The 23743-nt window shown below is 41.6% G+C and overlaps 1 protein-coding gene across 1 annotated transcript; it reads left to right on the top strand.

Moving 5' to 3' along the window:
• Window positions 1-4112: 4112 nt before the first annotated feature.
• Window positions 4113-9471, top strand: LOC142140011 (transmembrane O-methyltransferase homolog). The gene is made up of 3 exons (XM_075197870.1): window positions 4113-4607; window positions 5164-5360; window positions 9151-9471. Exons 1-3 carry the CDS (start codon window positions 4346-4348, stop codon window positions 9469-9471), a joined length of 780 nt encoding a protein of 259 aa, XP_075053971.1. The 5' UTR covers window positions 4113-4345.
• Window positions 9472-23743: the final 14272 nt, after the last annotated feature.

Here is a 23743-nt window from a genome sequence, read left to right as displayed (position 1 = left end):
TAGTCGGTCACTCCTCATATTACAGACACGTGTAGTCGGTCACTCCTCATATTACAGACACGTGTAGTCGGTCACTCCTCATATTACAGACACGTGTAGTCGGTCACTCCTCATATTACAGACACTGGTAGACGATCACTCCTCATATACAGACCCAGTGTAGGTCATGTTACGGAATCTGTGTGGGACAGTTTAACAGAAGACTTTGCACAATCATCAGAATTTGGGAATGATCTGCTCCTGGGAGACCCCACATTAATACAGAGAGATTTGTTAGTTCAGTTTGAACTTTGTTAATTCCATAAAAACCGTCTGATCTCGGAAGACAAATGCAATAAAACATTTCTAATAATGTTTTCCAATGTACTAAAAACATTTTTTATAACATCAGCAGATATTGTAAGACAACAATAACTGACAATATAACACGTACATATCACACACATGGTTTCCATCCAGATGTATTACAGACTCACAAAAATGATGTTGTTATCTGGCGCAGATTATGGAAAGGCCTCGGATAGCAGAAGTACAAGGGTGGCAAGCCGATCCCTACGTTCCCTCTATTACAGGGGTGGCAGGCCGATCCCTACGTTCCCTCTATTACAGGGGTGACAAGCCGATCCCTACGTTCCCTCTATTACAGGGGTGACAAGCCGATCCCTACGTTCCCTCTATTACAGGGGTGACAAGCCGATCCCTACGTTCCCTCTATTACAGGGGTGGCAGGCCGATCCCTACGTTTCCTCTATTACAGGGGTGTCAGTCAGCTCCCTATGTTCCCTCTATTACAGGGGTGGCATGCTGCTCCCTATGTGTCAGCTATTTTCTTTATTTTACTATTATGTCTTTGCTATATTGTGGATGCGGTGGGGACTGGGGGCTCTGGGTAAGTCCAGCACTGATCAGTGTAAGTTCACATAGTTATAAATGGTTTGCAGACCTCCCCTGGATAATACACCTTGTAATACAGGACATACATTGTAACTAGCAGAACATGGAAAGGGGGGAAGAGAGAAACTTATATATGACCAAATAATAACCCCCCCTCCCCCCCTGAACTCGGTCACCGCACAGTAAGAAAAGACAGAACGTGGGGCCCAGACTCTGACCTGAACGTCTCCTTCCCTCTCCCAGTAACACCTGTGATCCAGGTAACCTGACCTCTGCTTCTCAGGTGACACCTCCCAGCGGTGCCCTCATTAATAATGGAGCCAGTTATATGTGAGCGGTGGATGTGTGAAACCAACGGTGAGAGGGGACAGGAGCCGGCAGCACCACGGTAAGACCCCTCTATCTATCCATATATATATATATATATATATATATATAATGTACATTGCTGGTTCCCATCAGCGCTGTGCAGCTACATGGTACAGACAGAGGACATTCTGACCGGTCACCGGGGTATGTAGATCAGTGAGACCATTTGTCACCTGTACCGAGTGGTGTTGGAGCAGTGACGGATGACAATAAGGGTCAGGGGACTCTCAGGTAATATGCCCCCAGCCCACATATCTCTCTAATATCTTATCTCTATCAAAACCCCGGTGGGAAATTTTTAAAATAACATTTTCACTAGAACCCAGCAAGTCCTCTAAGTGTATTATATACACAGAAATCCTCAAGTATGTTTCCAGATAGAGCCATATAATCTAGGTGCTTTGGAATAAACAGCAAGACCCTCACCCTGAGAGTACTTCTCTTTGTCACTGTCGTACTGTTATTGCAGCAGTAGGTTTGCATATGGAGAGCACAATTACAGCCCTGTACCCTACTGCCCCAAATACCCCTATTATAATCCACCATAGACACAGAGCTCAAAGTGTTAGGGCCACAATGTTATTTACAGAACTGTTGTCTCTGCAGGCACAGCCGTGGGGGGGGGCTCACCCTGACACTGGTGGGCAACCTCTTATACAGTCAGACATGTCTTGCCAATGGCTCATTGGGTGCATTTGTGCATCAGGACCCCGATTTCTTATCCTCACACCCATTTCATTTTCTGACCAACTTGACTTGTGTCCTTGTTTGAGTTTTATTTAATTAATTATTTTTTATTTTTTTTACATAGAGTAAGTTCCAACTTTAAATATCACAAAAATGTTTTTATATTTTCAATTCTAAAACATAAAAATATACAAATTTCTTTTGACTTGTCAATAAAGGTATCACTCCTATAATACTTTTGTTTTTTTTGACACAAAAGTATTCAACACCACATAGACTTTTAAAATAGTTATTCTTCATCTCAATGTAAAAATAACATTAACATGTTTATGCTGTATTCCTTTTAACGAGACAGATGTGTTGAAATACAAATATTGCATTTTAATAAAATATGTTAGAAGTCTTATACATTACATGTATTTGATGGAATTTAGAGATTATTATTTTTCCATTGCAATAAAGTCTTTGTAAATGCAAAGAAAACAAGGAGGATTCTCTAAATAGTTATACAGAAAATCAGCGCAATCATTTATTGCCAATGGCCCTTCATGTCTCAGTGAATGGACCTTAGTACCTTGGAAGTTGCAATAATGGACTTAATTAGCTACTAAAGGCTTCGATCACTTGTTATTTCAGTCTGGCAGGTGAGGGGCGACAGTGAATGACAGATCCCTCTGTTACTTGTCAGCTGCACCATACGGACCGGCTTCATAGCGACTGGTTGGTAGGGAATGTATAAGAGAGACTGGAGTCGTAAAACTGGTGATCAGGAAACAGGGAGGACACAGAGACCGCAAAGATGTTAGTAAGTTGGGTTCCGCTGCAGGCGCCACAAACAAGCTCCCCACAAACTCCTACTATATACCCCACATCGTGGGCATTTTTCATCAAGTCACACAAAATTAATGTAATGTGTGGTTTTTTTTAAAAAAAAAAATTGCACTTACTTTGGGCTTATGTTCGTCTGTATTCAAATAAAGGGTTCTTTCAGTCCCCCCTTCCCCCATGAAATACATTAATCAGGATGATATTAATGTCTACTGCACATAAAATACATTGTTACAGTTGCTCCTGATTACAAACACATGTTCTAGCTGTATACACAGCCGTCATCACTAGTAATCAGCACTTACACCTGACCTGTAGCTGGAGCCAGTGATATGATGGAAAAACACTTACCTGAGAGATGCCGTAAGGTTGGATCGGTCGCTGCTGTGTGCTGGAGCTTGGTACAACTGTACTGTACACTGACTACGGGCACACGCCCGTTCCCCTCCCCGTTCCGTCTATGAATCCGTAGACTGTCATAAGTGTCCTTTGCGCTTGAAGATGAATCGCATACACTTGTGTTCTCTGGCGTACAGTCCATTTATGGTCAATTTATGGCATTTATGTTACTTAATGAATCATATCCAGTATGAACTAAAAAAGAACATTGTTGGTTATTACAGCCACACTGATGTTATAAAGATGCCACAATATATGAAACAATTTTCAAATCAGGATCTGATTATCTAGTAGCCAAAGGCGTAAGGCTTTTTTTTTTGGGGGGGGGACGACGACAAGATTTTTGGGGGTGCAAAATTGAGACAAGGAGAGGCATAAACTGAAAATCATTTTAAAATATATGAGAATAGTTGTTGTCCAAAGTAAAAAGAAAACATGAAAGCATAATGTAATAAGGTTTTAATCTTGACGTATTCCCATGGTAAAGGCTGATGACAATGAGTCATCCTTCAGCAGGAACTTGAGGATAAGTGCGTAGGAGAGACAACGAAGGTGACAGCCCCTCCCCCTTCTCATCTCCACCCTCAGCAGCGCTCGTTCACAGCTCCGTTCTGCTATACAGTTATAATTTTAATGAAAACTAAATGAGTGACAAAGATTTTGTAAACTGTTTAAAAAGTCGAGTGGAGCTGAATTTTGAAAACGCGCAAAGGAGAGAGAGGAACGAGATGAGAGATGAACGATCAGTTGTTCACTGATAAGGTTTTGAAAACTTGACCAACTTTTCAGCCATTGTGTGGTGGTGCCGGGAGGGTGTGGAGGAGCCTGATTATAAATTAAGGACGAGTTTGCTTTTGCCTACCGCATATTAGCCAGTTGTGGAAGGCGATGGGGGCGCTATAAGTGCATTAGCCTAGGGCGGCCTGTACCCTTAATCAGGTCCTGTTTCATATTTTATGTCTTGTAAACACGTGTTTGCCCTGCAAGGTTTAACTATGAGATCTTTGATGCCCCTCAGAACTGTGGTGAGGTTTTAATGAAACTGTATTTGGACTTTATTATAAATGTTCATCATGTGAAGGACCAGACGCGTTTCACATGTTTCACATTAGCAGTGGTTGAAGCGTTGAGGTTGTGACTGGTTCTCTTTCTCTCTGAAGGTTGAATAATGGTCTCCCCAGCCATAGCCTTGGCCTTTATTCCATTTATAATCACAGTGATCATCCGTTATCGCCATTACTTCCTCCTCTTCTACCGGGCTGTGATCGTGCGGCGAGTCCAGGACTACCTGACTGGCATCCCGAGGGAGGAGAGAGCCTTCCAGTACGTCATCACCCACTCCATCCCAGGGGACCCTCAGCACGTGCTCAACACCTTCGACCAATACTGCTATCACTGTGAATACCTGCGCAACATTGGGCCCCAGAAAGGTGAATACCGACTCTTCCTCCCTCACCATAGTCTGCTTCATGTCTCCATTTATCTCATATCTGCACCAGCTGGACTTTTATTTGCCCCTCTTTCCTGTCCATTCCCTGTTCTGTATCCGCTGTCTCTTGCCCGCCCCTCTGTCTCCAGCCCCTTGGTGTGTTGTTTGCCCCCTTCCTAAACTATCATTGAAGTTCAAGGTCTCCAGAATTAAGAAATCCTCTGTGGCGATATATAAAAGAACACTAGGACATTATTTTGCTATATAACTACTTTAATTTATACTTTGTTTTACGAACGTGGAACATTAGCTCCATATTTTACAATACAGGTTAAGTTGGACATCTCAAACCAAAATTTTCTGGTCGGTGCACACATTAAACTAAATATGAATTCAGAATTTCAACACAATTATTGTATCGTTTTTAGCTATAGGTTAAGTGTTACCTGCACATACATTTCCAAAGCAAGTACTCTCCAAGCCATCGTAGCATTGATAGGATCTACTCATCGGAGATGCTGATCTCGTGACCCTGTTTACACCCTCTCTACTTACAGGGAAGGTCCTGGACCGGCTGATCTATGAGAATGCTCCACTTAACGTGCTGGAACTGGGCACATACTGTGGGTATGCCACTATAATCATCGCACAGGCACTGCCGCTGGGCGCACGTCTCTACACTGTTGATGCCAATCCCAGGAAAGCTGCGGTGGCTGAGAAGGTGATCAGACTGGCTGGATTTGATGATGATACAGTGAGTAATATTTTAGCCGGTCCTATGATGAGGTGGCTGTCTCGGGCAGCTATTTTCTAAATAATTTTAAAATGAATGGGTCTGCATACCAGAAAACAGTCCCGAGAAGAGCTGCGGAATCACCAGAAATTGATGTGCGGTCTATGCATGATTTTGTAAGATTTGGGCCTAGTCTGGTAGGATATTGATGTGATTTTGTAGAATCTGGTTGTTGTTTGTAGGATCTGGGAGAGGTTTGGTAGGATATGGGACCATTTGGCAGTATCTGGCATGGTTTGGTTGGACCTTGGCAAGGTTTGGTAGGATCTAGGCCTGGTTTGCTAGGATCTGTGCAAGGCTGGGTAGGATCTGGGTGTGGTTTGGTAGGATCTGGGTCTGGTTTGGTAGGATATTGGCATGATTTTATAGAATCTGAGCCTGATTTGGTAGGATATGTGACCATTTGATAGTATCTGGCGTGGTTTGGTAGGACCTTGGCCTGGTTTGGTAGGCTCTGGCTTTCCTTGGCAGGATCTGTGCAAGGTTTGGTAGGATCTGGGCATGGTTGGGCAGGATCTGGGTGTGGTATGGTAGGATCTGGATGTGCTTTGGATGGATCAAGGGTGTGGTCTATTTTGTCCTGAATTTCCAATTGGAAATGGTGACAAGTAGGTCAATCTTGCTGGTGGATGACTCAAAATAAGACAGTCTCTTGTTTGCTGTGTTAGGTAAAGAGGTAGTGGAGGCAGGTGCCTTGGTTTAGGCTTGGCTGGCACTCAGGTCTTTCACAGGTCGCTTGCAGAGACAAACCGATAATTGAGCTTTCCAGGGGTCAACCTGGGGAAACGTTGTATGCTGGCAGGCATATAAAAGCCTAAAAGTGTAATGACTATTTAGAGTAAAGTAGGGAGTAAGTAGGAAAGGAATGGTATATGGTATATGATGGAGAGTGATGGAGGTGTGATTGGAACAGAACACCTTTGGTTTCCACATCACACTATAGCCTTAATGTTAGTAATTAGTAGCAGTACCAGTAATATATGTCTAACTCAGACCTTCTCCCACCTGCACTAAGCCTGGGCTGAGCCCTTAGTGACACATATACCTGGCCAACAATAAATTAAAATGCCATCATCATTATCATCATCATCATTTATTTATAAGGGGCCACAAAGCTCTGCAGTGCCAGCCAGTCGTATACCGAGTCATACATAAATCCAGGACAAGGACATGTACGGCTGATAGATGTGGTGCCGGACAGACGATAGGGAAGAGGTGGGTTCTGAGAGAGCTCTGAAGAGATTGAAGCTTCGGGAGAGTCTGGTAAGGTGGGGGAAGTGTAAGAGTTGGTTATCAGACATGAGGCATCAGTCAGAGGTAAGACAGATAGTATATCATGAGGAGGTCACAGATGCAGTGTAGGAGGAGTTGGTGAGATCTTTGTAGGTAACGTTGACTAATGACTTTAATTCTAGGGGTCACGAGGAGTCAATGTAGAGATTTGCAGAGTGGTGCAGCGGATGTGGCAGGGAGAGAGAGGAAGATCAGTCTCACCATGGCCTTCAGGATGGAGTGCAGAAGGGAAAGGGGAAGAAGGGGAAGGCCAGACAGCAGGAGGTTGCAGTAGTCAGGGTGGGAGAGAGTGAGAGTATGGATAAGGGTTTTGGTAACGTCCTGAGCGAGAAGGAGACATGTGACATGACAATGTGGTGGACTGGATGTGTAGAATAAAGCAGAAGGCCGTGTCTAGGATGACACAAAGGCAGGGACATGGGCCAATGGGAAGAGCATGATGTTGTCAATGGGAGATTAGAGGTTGTAGTGTTATATAATATTATATCTAGATCTTACTTTTATATCAATATCCTCTAACATCAAACTGCTGTTAAAGAATCTTCTTCTATTTTCTGATATTATATTACATTATCACATCTTTACTTGCTCTGTTATTCTTGTAGCAATAAATAACTTATCTGGTTATATGTACAGCTTCTCTGTGACAACATCCACATATTGAATCATTGCCTGAGAGAACCGAGCAGTGGGAGCCTGGTCCCTCTACCCTGCCAAATTGGTCTATGTAATAAGCCTAATACGGAGGAAAGAGCCGCACATGGTCACTCCCGTTGGTCGCTTTACACGGCTGTGGCTGGAGAGAAGTTGGGGTGGAACTGGGGCATAATAATGAGATCAATCATTACTATGGGGTGTGGCTGCCGCTCTCTCCCCTCCTTCATGCTCCAATATCCTCCACCACCTCCATTTTATTATAACAGCAGAGTTGTATACAACTAAATATTACATATGGTGCCACGCTGCTCCAAAGCTGGCTATACAGAGGATGAATGGTATGAACAAGTGGTGATGAGTTAATAATATATATAATATAATGCTCTGGTGACTGTACTGCAAGCTCCTACAACACATGGCCGTCAGCGATCTTCATTATTATTATTATTAATTTTTATTTATAGGGCGCAACAAGGTATCTGTAGCGCCGTACAGGGACAGACAATATCACAGTACAGGGTGAGACAGCACAGTACAGTTAACAAGTAGCACAGTAACTCAGGAAGCGCAAAAACACAGCTAGAGGGGGTGGGAGAAAGGGATAGTATTCATACGTTGGTAGACTGAGCCCAAGAGGGAGGGCGCAGATGACAGGTAAGAGTCACAGAAGGGTGAAGAGAGTAGCGAGAGGGGTCAAAGGGCAGAAGGTTCTCAAGGAGGAGGCTGAGTAGCTGGAGAGCAGAGTTATAAGTGGTGGAGAACAGCAGGAGAGGTGGCCCTGCTTGGAGGAGCGTACAATCTAAGGGGAGGGGTGGACAGACAGAGAGATACAAGGGTGAGACAAAGAAAGGGTGAGAACTGGGTCAGGGAAAGGGGAAGAGGGGGGGAATGACAAGGTGGGTAGTTAAGTAGGAGACTGAAAGGCTTTTAAGAAGAGGTGGGTTTTTAAAGCCCGTTTGAAACTGGACAAATTGGGGGATGTTCTTATGGAGCAGGGGAAGTGGTTCCAGTGGAGGGGGCAGCGTGGGAGAAGTCTTGGATACGTATGTGGGAAGAGGTAACCAAGGGGGAATAGAGGTGACGCTCATTGGCCGATCGCAGAGGGTGGAATGGAGCGTGAATAGAGATGAGGTTGGAGATGTAGGGAGAAGTGGAGATGGTGAGGGCCTTGAATGTGAGTGTGAGGAGCTTGAACAGGATTCTGCAGGAGAAGGGGAGCCAGTAAAAGGCTTGGTAGAGGGGGGAGACAGAAGATGAGCGGTGAGAAAGGAAGATGAGACGAGTTAAGTACAGATCGAAGGGGAGCGAGATGAGATCGGGGGAGCCCAGTAAGGAGAAGGTTGCACTAGTCCGAGCGGGAGATAATCAGAGAGTGGATAAGAGTGGATAAGAGCTTTAGAGGCATATTGGGAGAGGAAGGGCCGATTGTGTGCGATGTTGCGTAGCTGGAAGCGGCAGGATTTGGCAAGAGAGAGAATGTGAGAGGCAAAGGAGAGAGAGGAGTTAAGGGATTATACTTATTACATCAGGTTCCTCCTGTGTAGTGTATCAGACGTAGGGACCAATAGCTGTCTCCATCTCCCTACTGAGCCTATGGGCTAGATTTACTAAGCTGCGGGTTTGAAAAAGTGGGGATGTTGCCTATAGCAACCAATCAGATTCTAGCTGTCATTTTGCAGAGGGTACTAAATAAATGAAAGCTACAATCTGATTGGTTGCTATAGGCAACATCCCCACTTTTTCAAACCCGCAGCTTAGTAAATCTAGCCCTATGTCTCTTCTGATCTATCTCATTCTGCAGGTGGAGCTACTCATTGGACCCTCGGATGAGATCATCCCGCAGCTGAAGGACAAACACGGGGTGCAGAAGCTGGATTTCATTTTCATGGACCATGGGAAGCGTTGTTACCTGCGAGACCTCCAGCTGCTAGAGGAGGTGGGACTGCTCCAGGAAGGGACCATTATACTGGCGGACAACGTGCTCTTCCCCGGAGCCCCCCATTTCATGCAGTATGTGAAGACCTCTGGTAAATACCACTGTAAGATGCACCGCGGTAGCCTGGAGTATTTCCGATACATCAGAGATGGGATGGCGGAGCTCACGTACACCAAGCTGAAATAATGGCGCTCCCACATTAATAAAGACTTTTCTTAAGATCTCTGCTTCCTCTTTTCATGGTGGGGTCATGATAGATACATTCTTCTCTATAGTTCTACCTTTAAAGACCATAAATCGTACCCCTTGTGGTCCCAAATTCATAGTCTTCACTACCTCTGTGAGAAATGTGAGCAATTGGTCTCTTTGGAAGCCCAGGTAACTGATCTAAAGCAGACCATTGCAACATTGAGAGACATTGCCAACCTGGAGCAGAGTTTACAGCTCACCGTTGATGCATTAGCTGAGCAGGGTGGAGCAGAGACAGAGAAGGATGCACAGGTAGGCAGCTGGGTAACAGTTACTAGGGGTAGCAGAGGGAGGAAGAGGCAGGCCAGTTCTGAGCTAGACAATCCCAGCAGATTTGCCAGATTGTGCATGCCGAACAGTGTGTTGTCTCCCGGGTGCTCGGGCTCGGCATATTGCGGATCGGGTGGACAGATTGTTGGGAGGGGCTGGGAATGACCCAGCAGTTTTGGTGCATGTTGGCACCAATGACCGAGTTAGAGGAAGAAGGGGTGTACTAAAGAATGATTTCAGGGACATAGGTCGCAAGGCAAGGACATCCAAGGTAGTATTTTCGGAAATACTACCTGTGCCACGCGCTAGTCCAGGGAGGCAGCGGGAGATTAGGGAGGTTAATGCGTCTCTAAAAGATTGGTGTAGGAAGGAGGGTTTTGGATTCTTAGAGCACTGGGCTGATTTCTCGATCAGTTGCCATCTTTATTGTCATGATGGATTGCACCTGAATGAGGAGGGGGCTGCAGTGCTAGGGGAGAGGATGGTTAGAAGGTTGGAGGAGATTTTAAACTAGGCTCCGGGGGGGAGGGGCTGGCAAGTATTTATGGGATAGACATTAAGAGTAGTAAGGAGGAATTTAAAAAGAGTAAAGGGGTGGAGAGGGGGGAAAGGGAAGCATAGCCGATAAGGAGCGGCCCTTTTTAAAGCAAAAAGAAATACCTAAGGGAGGCAATAGACTTAAGTGTATGCTTGCAAATGCAAGAAGCCTGACAGGTAAAATAGGGGAGTTAGAACTATTAGCAATGAATGAGCAGTATGATATTATAGGTATTACTGAGACCTGGTGGGATGATACACATGACTGGGCAGTCAACTTGGAAGGCTATTCTCTCTTCAGGAGGGATAGGGTAAATAAAAGGGGAGGAGGAGTATGTCTTTATATTAAGCCAGAATTAAAACCAAGTATTCAGGAAGTTATATACGAGAATATTGGTGATAATATAGAGGCATTGTGGGTGGAAATATCCAGCGGAGGAAAAAGTTCAGAGAAGTTGCTGATAGGGATATGCTATAAACCGCCAGATATTAGTACGATTGAGGAAGCCCAACTTCTACAGCAAATTGAAAAGACTACACAACTAGGTCAAATTTTAATTATGGGGGATTTTAATTATCCGGACATTGATTGGAGTACTGAGACCTGCAGTACAGCTAGGGGAAATAGGTTTCTGAGCACGCTAAAAGACCATTACATGTCCCAATTAGTAGAGGAACCTACTAGAAACCGGACTATACTGGATCTAGTAATAACAAACAATGTAGACGTAATATCAAATATTCAAGTAAAGGAGCACTTGGGAAACAGTGATCATAATATGGTCTCATTTGAAATTAGTTTCCAGAAACAACAGTATAAGGGATCAACTAGGACTTTAAACTTTAGAAAGGCAAATTTTAATATGCTAAAGGAGTCTATAAAGAGCATAGACTGGGACAAAGCCTTTGAAGGAAAAAATACGGAAGAAATGTGGGCTGTCTTTAAAATGTTGTTGGAAACATACACGTATAAGTTCATTCCTATGGGAAATAAATGTAAAAGAATTAAGTCTAAACCAATGTGGCTAAATAAAAAGGTAAGGGAAGAAATGCAAAGGAAGAAGCGGGCATTTAAATTGTTTAAGTCTGAAGGGTCAGAGGAGTCCTTCCATAGGTACAAGGAATGTAATAAATCATGCAAAAAGGAAATTAGATTGGCTAAATTAGAAAATGAAAGGCACGTTGCAAAAGAAAGTAAGACAAACCCCAAAAAGTTTTTTAAGTATATAAATGGCAAAAGGATTAAAATAGATAATATAGGACCCCTAAGAAGTGTGATGGGTGAATTGATAAATGATACTAAGGAAAAAGCAGAGTTATTTAACACGTTCTTTTCTTCAGTATTTACCAGAGAGGAACAAATGGCAGGAGTAATACATAAAAATGGAAATGAAACCGTGCCATTAATTAATACTTGGTTGTCAGAGGAAGAAGTCCAAAGGCGACTGAAGAATATTAAGATAAATAAAGCTCCAGGTCCAGATGGCATACACCCAAGGGTCCTTATGGAGTTAAACTCGGAAATAGCTAGACCGCTATTCTTAATTTTCAGAGATTCAATCTCATCAGGCTCAGTACCAAGGGATTGGCGAATAGCAGATGTGGTGCCGTTGTTTAAAAAGGGGACGAGATCACAACCAGAGAATTATAGACCTGTAAGCCTGACATCAATAGTGGGGAAACTACTGGAAGGTATTTTAAGGGACAGTATTCAGGATTACTTGGTACGCAATAAAATTATTAGTGGGAATCAACATGGATTTGTGAGGGATAGGTCATGTCAAACCAATCTAATTAGTTTCTACGAGGAAGTTAGTGGGAACTTAGACCAGGGCAGGACAGTAGATGTGGTCTACTTAGATTTTGCAAAGGCCTTTGATACAGTGCCACACAAGAGGTTGGTTTACAAAATAAGGGAACTGGGTCTAGGAATCAAAATTTGTACTTGGATCGAAAACTGGTTAGAGAATAGGGAACAGAGAGTTGTGATAAATGGAACATTTTCTAATTGGTCAAAAGTCTTAAGTGGAGTACCTTAAGGTTCCGTGCTGGGACCACTCCTTTTTAATATATTTATTAATGACCTTGGTGATGGTTTAGAGAGTAAAGTTTCTATTTTTGCAGATGACACTAAACTCTGTAAGGTAATAAAATCAGAGCAAGATGTAGCTTCTCTACAGAGGGACTTAAATAAACTGGAGGATTGGGCGGCTAAATGGAATATGAGGTTTAACACAGATAAATGTAAGGTTATGCATTCAGGGATCAAAAACAAGAACACAATCTATAAATTAAATGGAATTAATTTAGGAGAATCTATAATGGAAAAGGATTTGGGAGTGCTCGTAGACAGTAGACTTAGCAATAGTGCTCAATGTCAAGCAGCAGCTGCAAGGGCAAACAAAGTATTGGCATGCATAAAAAGGGGCATATATGTAAGGGAAGTCAGTGTAATTTTGCCACTGTATAAATCGTTGGTAAGACCTCGTCTTGAATATGCAGTACAGTTCTGGGCACCACTCTATAAAAAAGATAATTTGGAACTAGAAAGGGTTCAGAGAAGGGCGACAAAATTGATAAAGGGTATGGAGTCATTAAGTTATGAGGAAAGGTTAGCCAGTTTAGGCATATTTACTTTAGAAAAGAGGCGTCTAAGGGGAGATATCATTACTATGTACAAATACATTAGGAGTCAATACGGAGAGCTTTCATGGGAACTTTTTACCCCAAGGACCATACACAGGACACGTGGTCATCCCCTAAGGTTAGAGGAGAGGAAATTTCACAACCAGCAAAGGAAGGGGTTCTTTACAGTAAGGGCAGTCAAGATATGGAATTCATTGCCAGGGAAGGTTGTGATGGCAGATTCAATAGATATGTTTAAGAAAGGGTTAGACAAATTTTTAGCGGAAAGGTGTTTTCAGGGATACGACCGTTAATTTAAAATAAAGGATAGTAGTGGATATAGGGTAAAAATTGGATTGCAATATTGAGTCTGGGGGGATTTTCAAAATTGAAACAGATTGGCGGTTGCTTACTCTGGATTAATTTCAAATATAAGTGCAGGATCGCAGGAGATCCAAAATAGGTTGAACTTGATGGACTGGTGTCTTTTTTCAACCTCATCAACTATGTTACTATGTTACTATGTTACTTCTGCTTTGGTTCCTACCCAGGATGTCTGTTCAATTTAATTCAAGTCCATACAAAATACAGCACATAAATAGTGACGACATGTCCATACTAGTCCTGTGGCTGTAGATGCCCCATTAGCCTGAATTCTAGGAAAATAAGATTCCCAGTGGCAGACATCAGGAGACACAGGAACTGTATATGTTTATCATATCCACCAGAGAGCTCATGCATAACTACATGATATATCTTACACTAACCTGGAATAGACAACAGGCACCCCAAGACATGGCCTAAGGCCTAAGACAGTTGGGTGCAGGGACTGTAAGGGGACTGCAGCGCTGGAAATGGCTTTACGGTTTCTGTGTACTTAAATGTGTACTCAGACTATTGCAGGACTGATCACTATCTGGTCTTTGATTAGAAAGAACAAAAAACCCCATTCTTAAGCTGGGTACACACTACAATGTTTTCGTCCAATAATCGGCTGAAACAGCCGACATACGACCGCTCCTTCAAAAGTCGGGTCAGTGTGTACAGTTGCACGATGGTCGAAAGTCTGCCCAAATGGACGATTGTCGCCTCATTTGGTTGGTCGTACCATTTAATATTTTCGTTCCAATCTCGTTTCCGCTGTGTAGTGCGTATAAACTTCCGACCGATCCACAACAGTGAGTACAAAATTACAGTCATTCCTCACGACAACATGGCTGTAAAAAGTCGCTAAAGGAATGTCCGCTCTTCCCTTTATCGTCCTAAACAAGGCTAGTGTGTATGCAGTCCATGGACCGAGCGATCGGAACATGGAAATCGCTCGGCATAAAAAGTTGGTCGAAATTTCTGTAGTGTGTACCCAGCTTAAGACATCATTATTTGTAGCTCTTTCAAGAGGAAATGTAGGACAGCGAGCACCAAGCTTGAATTAAAATGTTTTGACTCCCAAGGCCTCTTTTGCTTTGTCCTCCCGATCCCCCTTATCAATGATGAGCTCTTTTGGACGAGAAGCCATTTTGTTCCATCTATATATATTAAATCAATGTATTTTACTGGTAATTAAAAATTACCATGGACTTTTTGTAGGTATGTTGCCAAAACATATCCGACCCCCCACCAACATCGGAAGAACAAATACATGTAATGTAAGTTAAAAAAAATAATTGAATAACAAACCACCAGTAGAAAAAAAGAGGGGCGTCTGAAGATTCACCCTACTGGCACCCAAAAATATCAGTAGGGTGATGACAAAAGAAGGTGCAGCAACTCAAGTCTAGATCCCTGATTTAGAGAGCCATAAAGTCCATCATTCTATCACGGTACGTCTACAGTTGTCCGTAAGCAGTTATAAGACCCAGAAAATGCCCTCTACAAACCCAGTCAAGGCAGTAACTACCGAATCTATTGTACAGGTCAGACGACTGCTATTCTGGTGGAAAATGGTCTGAGATCATCTTCTTCTCTACTGGGGTGTCAGTGTCTTTTCTCAGCTTAAGTCTAGACTTCATTTATCCTATGGCTTCCAAAATATTTCACCAGAAGTATGGACTGGAGCAGAGATAAATCTATTTATACTTTAATGAACAATGTACAACTGTGGAAAGTGCTGGTCAGCAATTACCAAACCGGTCATTCTCCACTCCCAAACTGTGGAGACCTAGATCAAAGTATACACCATAAATATATCAAATCTTAGTGAGGTCAATAATATATCTGAAGTGTTTCTACTTAATGTTGTATAGTCAGCCTGCTGTCGGTCCCATCCCTTTGTTGGCAGGTGACAGATTTAAAGGTCGCATGGAATGGTGGAAGTTCTCTTTTGTTACAAGCTGGTATAAGAAGAGCGATGTGGAGCAACCATAACTGATGTGACGTGCTTAAATTAGCCTGGTCCTAGCTGTATTACCACCTCCTGCGTACATTTTACTTACTGGGTCATGCTCTTTGCCGGAACAGCCGGGCTTGCCTGGTGCATCTACTTTTCCTGAGGTTCGATGGTTCTTCTCACAGCCATGGCTGAAAATCAATCCTGTGTAAATCTGTAGACGGGGACAGGGGGGTGGGTATGAAGACTAATCAGACATAAGATCTGGGTGTCATGTCCACCCGAATGTGGACCCACTATGCCGCTAGAGATTTGCACTGGCTAATCTGGGGAAGGGATATCACCAGAGACCTCATATGTGAGTAATATACTTCACATGTCCCCAGGCTATTCTCACTCGACAGCTGCTGTCTACAAGGGGATGGGTCATAAACAGGTCAAAGTCGGTGAGACAACACAGTCTCAATGTCAGTAACTCACCAGTTGTGGGGGAGAAGGTGACAGAGGGTCGGGGTCACATGCAAACTAAGCCAGAAGAAGCCTGGCTGGTACACAGTAAGTCAGACAAGGTGTCCAAGACAATGGACAAACCACCAATGGGGAAGTTCCAGGACAGGCAGAGGGATTAAATAGATGGAGAGTAATGACACAAGCATATGTCTGACTGCGTCCTCCGGCAACAACAGAGGTGCCGATATAGAGGGACTGTACATGAGAGGAGATCCAGGCATACGTGTCTGAGAAGAGGTCATTCATTTTTAATTAATTAATTTTACCTTCATGTTTCATATCTGTTATATTTCTTGCCTTTGTCCACTGGTGCAGATATTAATACACTTATCTGTTGAACTGACACCTACCAAACACCCTCACTCACTGCAATCTATACTGAATATAAGCTTGGAGCAATGATTGTTATAGGTATTGGATTTGGCAGGAAACACGAAACGGGACTGCGTCCAGCGGGAGATTGGCCCAGCACAGAGTTGTTGTAGACTTTTCAGCAGGGGAGGGCTTGCAAATTTTAGCCTAGAGGGCAAGACTCAGATCAGCAGCCTATAAGGAACATCTAAAAAAATTAAGGTAACCCAGTGACCAAGTCCAAGGTAGCCCACTATGGGACCAGCCTGGAGGAAGATGCCCCCTGCCCCCCCCCCCCACTCCAGCCTGCCCCTGCTTTTCAGTATCTTCTACCCCTGCCCTTATTTGATGCTGGTGGGATGGTATTAGAGTCCACCGCTCACTAGAGAGAAGAGAATTAATCTGTGGAGATAAGAAATTTGTACTGAATTCCCATTTTCGTTTCTACAGATTAATGAATGAACTGGCCCTGACTAATGTGAAATTCAATAACAAATGCCCATATTAGAATCCGTTCAGTCATAGTCAATGAAAAGAAGATGAGCCAATCAAAAAGCGGCAGCCAACATCACATGACCACAACCTTATAACAGCATGTGACCAGTTTCACACTTAGGGGCTGATTTACCAAAGGGCGACAATGACTATTTCAGAGTTTCCATCTACCATAAGGCTTTATATTTTGCTGTGCCGGATGTATGACAGGGTTACTGTTGGTGATACCGGTGCCAACACCTGAGATAACCGTCCATATAAACTATCAGGGTAACGGGACAAAGGTCCTTTATTCACAAACCAGCCTGACTGGAACATGTAACATCTCAGAGAACCTGTTATTCCCTCCGTCACACTACAATAATGAATAGTCACATGAAACCATGGAATAGAGAGTAATAATTAAATAGTCGCAGGTAATTAGGGGCCATTAACCCATTAGTTCACCCATGCCAAGCAAAATGCAAGTAACAATGTAACAACAAGCGCCATACTTACTATAGTAATGTGAATTCAGAGACACTTGTATAATATCTTACACTGACTATTACTACAGTAGCTGCCCCCAGACAGATATAACTAATCTCGTCACGCACATTAACCATGAGAAGCTCAGATCAGTATTATCTAAGTATAATCAGACGCCAGCCATAGAAAAAATATCATATTACCGGAACAGATGCCGGAGTTTATAACAGTTTTTAAAGTACAAAGTACTTTTCATACCGATCAGCCCATAAGGTGACAGTGGTAACATTTGTTGCATAACCGACCTTCTGAGATCTGATAAAGGTCAACATTTAACAATCACAAGTCTGATACATGAGATGTCGGAGGAAAACGACAAACACGATGACTATTTCTTTCTGTGACACTTTTCTTTGTTCCTGAATAACCTTCTTCTCGTCCTTTGTCCTAGAAGAAACACAAGTTTATATCATCGAACGGTGTTTAAACAAACATTTATCAGACTACTTGTCTGACAGATATAGACCCAACTTCAAAGACACTTACTGAGGTTACTGAGGTAAACCGTCCTCTTCAAATAAAGTAATAGTTACTGTGTATCCAATGACCGTGTATCACTTGGGGGCCTTCAAAATACTAATAAAAAATTCTGCATTTTAACCATGGAGAGATTTCTTATTTTGTGCTAAAATTTCTCGTGGGCAAGTCTCCAGGTCCAGGTGGCTTCTCTGCGAATACTACAAATTATAACAGGTGTACGGTCCCCCCACCCGCTCTTACTGTTCAATGCCATGTTCAGGGTCCCTCATCCCCACAGAGATGCTGGAGTCTGTAGTTCCACATAAAGATAACTGCGCTACATACAGACCTATCTTCCTTTATTAACAATGATATTAAATTATAGGCCACAAATCTGGTGAACGGCCTTAACCACACACCACGTACTCTAGATTTGCTCCATATTATAAGCCCTAGGAAAATCCTTGCTGGGGCTCTGTCTCTCGATGCTGATACAGCCTGTTACACAAATTCATGACACCTCATGGAGATGACTTTAGATGATGCTGGAATCACAGAAGACTTTATGCTCAGGTCCTTCCGCACAAATAATGAGGGTTAACATCCGAAATGGCACAATACAAGGATGCCCACTGTGTCGCTCTGGATATTGAGCCTCTACCTGCGGTAATTAGTTCCTCATAACATATACACAGGGTCCAGGTGGAAGGTAATTCCAAAATTTCACTATTGGTGGATGATATTCTGCTATCTCTCTTCCTAAAAAAAAAAATCCCAAATACTTAGCAGTATTTATAACATATTCCTATGACCTACTGTACCGGGAAATCCCCCCCCCTCTCTATTTATCTAAACTACAAGCTGACCTAGCTCTCTTATAACCTGATGGCTGGACAGGATTATAGAAGTCAAAATTTTATTCCAAAACTCCAGACCCTCCCAGTCAAAATCTCCTGCTCAATATCTGACATCATCAACTCAAAACGCGTTATTAAAGTTTGGGTGTAATGTGGTACCCCCAAGCATTTTAACATTAATCCTTTGAATACACCTGGTGGAATGTTTATATCCGACATCAAATTATAGTAACTGTCCTCCTATCTTACACAATAGGGGCTCACTTTACTCCGACCAATACAATCTCTTGGAGATACATTGAATCTAAATACATAAACTTACTATACTTCCATCGATATGGTTCTTCAAACACGATACAGACCTACTCTGTCTAATGTATTGTACCAAATATACATCTCTCCCTATCAACATGGAACTCTTCTCCCGTTAGATACGTCCTCTGCACCCCTTACTCCCACATCGCTCCTCTCTGGAATAACCCAGATCCCCCCCCCCAGGTGTGTCTAGCGTTTACCACCCGCTTTACGCAGAGATCTCTGCAGGATTCCATATGTAACAGATAGAGTAGAACACGACCAGTATATACTACTTCATATTTCCCCTTTGTTTACATCCAATTAAACATTTCCTATCCTCGCTCCCACCCTGACACTCTCTGAGGAGACCGGAGACAAAGCTGTCTCAGGACCCCAATATGTAAAGCGCAATAAATCAACACTATATGGTTTATTACTTGACTCTATTTTTGTATCACAAAGTCATCATTAGAGATAATGGGGAAGAGACCTGGGACTCCCCCGGATGAGGATTGAAGGGGTAGATGAGGAAGGGGTTAGCTAAGAGCTACAGTCCCACCATAATCAAGAAAACGGCCTACACGACATAATAGAGGTCGTTTTATACTCCTAAGAGATTCAGCAAGATGTTGAATACTTTGGACTCTGGATGTTGGTGGACCTGTCCTCGAATTCCCCCCTTCTGGGATAAAATACAATCCTTCACTTGATGCTTGAAGCTCCTATACAGAAGTTCCCTGGACCTTTGTATCACCCTCCCCAGAGTGTAATTGAACACTGTAAAAAATCTGATGACTCATATTCTAGCGGCTGCCAAAAGTCTTATAGCCAAAAACTGGAAAAACCCAAACACCGGCCCTTAAAAACCTTGTATGGCCCTCCCCCCACACCTTACTCCATCCCTTCCCTAGTCTTAATATTGGTACCCAATTATGTTATATTTCTTGTGCCCTATACTGAATAATAATGAACCATTACTGAAAAACTTGTTTGCACAACACTTATGTACTTTTACCTGTACAATTGTATCTTCTTGCTGACCATTTAAATACAATAAAACAATCCTGACTACAACGTCCTGGAGTCGTAGTGGTTACAATGTAATTCATATAACCTTCATGCACAAAACTCAATCAGACACACTAATTATTATTACTGGATCTCATTTATTTAAATCAGATTTCAAGCAGAAAATCAATAGACATGAAGGTATAAATACCCTGTAATTTACAATATGGAAATATTTATTTAACTGCTTTGTGAAACCAAAACAATAGCGTCCATTTCACATGTATCTTGGTACCAAACCTGCGTTAGGGGCAGATTAGGGATCTCCTGAGGATTTTCTAGCAACTATAATAACAGGCCCGGGTACCTGGACTGAATGAATGATCTGATGCTGGAAGCAGCCTCCTCATCATCATCTAAATAATTCAGTGTCTGTAATTACAATAACAGGAGGAAAGTGAAGTGTGTCTGCAAAGCACTTTGTACAGCTGGAAGGGGTTATGTTTGGGGGGGGGGGGGGGTCTGTTAGTGACTATCAGTATGATTAAGGAGCATTAATCACTTAGACATGGCAGCACAAGGAATATTTTTACTGCATTTTTACAGATAGCTCAATAGCAACATTATCTCCTGATCAGCCAGTGACTGCTGCAACTAGACCAAACTGAGACATCCTGACAACCTGCCATGTCTGCTGCTGAAATATGCTGTCCAATAGCCACAGCGCCTCTAACAGGATAAAAATCTAAATGACAAGCCTGATACCCTCTGCTGAGAACCAGTGCTTATAACGTTATATTACACCTGTGCCCGTAACGTTATATTACACCCGTGCCTCTAATGTTATATTACACCTGTGCCTCTAATGTTATATTACACCTGTGCTTATAATGTTATATTACACCTGTGCCTCTAATGTTATATTACACCTGCGCCTATAATGTTATATTACACCTGCGCCTATAATGTTATATTACACCTGCGCCTATAATATTATATTACACCTGTGCCTATAATATTATATTACACCTGTGCCTATAATGTTATATTACACCTGTGCCTATAATGTTATATTACACCTGTGCCTATAATGTTATATTACACCTGTGCCTATAATGTTATATTACACCTGTGCCTATAATATTATATTACACCTGTGCCTATAATGTTATATTACACCTGTGCCTATAATATTATATTACAACTGTGCCTATAATGTTATATTACACCTGTGCCTATAATGTTATATTACACCTGTGCCTATAATGTTATATTACACCTGTGCCTATAATGTTATATTACACCTGTGCCTATAATGTTATATTACACCTGTGCCTATAATATTATATTACACCTGTGCCTATAATGTTATATTACACCTGTGCCTATAATATTATATTACACCTTTGTCTATAATGTTATATTACACCTGTGCCCGTAACATTATATTACACCCGTGCCTCTAATGTTATATTACACCTGTGCCTCTAATGTTATATTACACCTGTGCCTCTAATGTTATATTACACCTGCGCCTATAATGTTATATTACACCTTTGCCTATAATGTTATATTACATCCGTGCCTCTAATGTTATATTACACCTGTGCCTATAATGTTATATTACACCTTTGCCTATAATGTTATATTACACCCGTGCCTCTAATGTTATATTACACCCGTGCCTCTAATGTTATATTACACCAGTGCCTCTAATGTTATATTACACCTGTGCCTATAATATTATATTACACCCGTGCCTCTAATGTTATATTACACCCGTGCCTCTAATGTTATATTACACCTGTGCCTATAATGTTATATTACACCTGTGCCTATAATATTATATTACACCTGTGCCTATAATATTATATTACACCTGTGCCTATAATGTTATATTACATGCGTGCTTATAATGTTATATTACACCTGTGCCTGTAATGTTATATTACACCCGTGCCTGTAATGTTATATTACATCCGTGCTTATAATGTTATATTACACCCGTGCCTGTAACTTTATATTACACCTGTGCCTGTAATGTTATATTACACCCGTGCCTGTAATGTTATATTACACCTTTGCCTATAATGTTATATTACACCCGTGCCTCTAATGTTATATTACATCCGTGCTTATAATGTTATATTACACCTGTGCCTGTAATGTTATATTACACCCGTGCCTCTAATGTTATATTACACCTTTGCCTATAATGTTATATTACACCCGTGCCTCTAATGTTATATTACATCCGTGCTTATAATGTTATATTACACCTGTGCCTGTAATGTTATATTACATCCGTGCCTGCAATGTTATATTACACCTGTGCCTATAATGTTATATTACACCTGTGCCTGTAATGTTATATTACATCCGTGCCTGCAATGTTATATTACACATGGTCCTGTAATGTTATATTACACCTGTGCCTGTAATGTTATATTACACCTGTGCCTGTAATGTTATATTACACCTGTGCCTCTAATGTTATATTATATCCGTGCTTATAATGTTATATTACACCTGTGCCTGTAATGTTATATTACATCCGTGCCTGCAATGTTATATTACACATGGGCCTGCAATGTTATATTACACATGGGCCTGTAATGTTATATTACACCTGTGCCTATAATGTTATATTACACATGGGCCTATAATGTTATATTACACCTGTGCCTATAATGTTATATTACACATGGGCCTGTAATGTTATATTACACCTGTTCCTATAATGTTATATTACACATGGGCCTATAATGTTATATTACACCTGTGCCTGTAATGTTATATTACACCTGTGCCTGTAATGTTATATTACACCTGTGCCTCTAATGTTATATTATATCCGTGCTTATAATGTTATATTACACCTGTGCCTGTAATGTTATATTACATCCGTGCCTGCAATGTTATATTACACATGGGCCTGCAATGTTATATTACACATGGGCCTGTAATGTTATATTACACCTGTGCCTATAATGTTATATTACACATGGGCCTATAATGTTATATTACACCTGTGCCTATAATGTTATATTACACATGGGCCTGTAATGTTATATTACACCTGTTCCTATAATGTTATATTACACATGGGCCTATAATGTTATATTACACCTGTGCCTGTAATGTTATATTACACCTGTGCCTGTAATGCTATATTACACCTGTGCCTGTAATGTTATATTACACCTGTGCCTGTAATGTTATATTATACCCGCGCCTCTAATGTTATATTACACCTGTGCCTGTAATGTTATATTACACCTGTGCCTGTAATGTTATATTATACCCGCGCCTCTAATGTTATATTACACCTGTGCCTATAATGTTATATTACACCTGTGCCTATAATGTTATATTACACCTGTGCCTGTAACGTTATATTACATCCGTGCTTATAATGTTATATTACACCTGTGCCTGTAATGTTATATTACATCCGTGCTTATATTGTTATATTACACCTGTGCCTGTAATGTTATATTACATCCGTGCTTATAATGTTATATTACACCTGTGCCTGTAATGTTATATTACATCCGTGCTTATAATGTTATATTACACCTGTGCCTGTAATGTTATATTACATCCGTGCTTATAATGTTATATTACATCTGTGCCTGTAATGTTATATTACATCCGTGCTTATAATGTTATAATACACCTGTGCCTGCAATGTTATATTACATCCGTGCTTATAATGTTATATTACATCCATGCTTATAATGTTATATTACACATGGGCCTGTAATGTTATATTACACCTGTGCCTATAATGTTATATTACACCTGTGCCTGTAATGTTATATTACACATGGGCCTATAATGTTATATTACACCCGTGCCTATAATGTTATATTACACCCGTTCCTATAATGTTATATTACACCCGTGCCTGTAATGTTATATTACTCCTATGTCTATAATGTTA

The sequence above is a fragment of the Mixophyes fleayi genome, chromosome 2, assembly GCF_038048845.1.
Source record: "Mixophyes fleayi isolate aMixFle1 chromosome 2, aMixFle1.hap1, whole genome shotgun sequence".
NCBI lineage: Eukaryota > Metazoa > Chordata > Amphibia > Anura > Limnodynastidae > Mixophyes > Mixophyes fleayi.
This window is presented reverse-complemented; position numbering and strand designations above follow the sequence as displayed.

Excerpts from the sequence above, each read along its gene's own strand:
- LOC142140011 (XM_075197870.1), top strand. The coding sequence starts at position 4,346 with ATGGTCTCCCCAGCCATAGCCTTGGCCTTTATTCCATTTATAATCACA. Across the intron at positions 4,608-5,163 it reads CAACATTGGGCCCCAGAAAG|GGAAGGTCCTGGACCGGCTG; the intron begins GTGAATACCGAC and ends CTCTACTTACAG. Across the intron at positions 5,361-9,150 it reads CTGGATTTGATGATGATACA|GTGGAGCTACTCATTGGACC; the intron begins GTGAGTAATATT and ends CTCATTCTGCAG.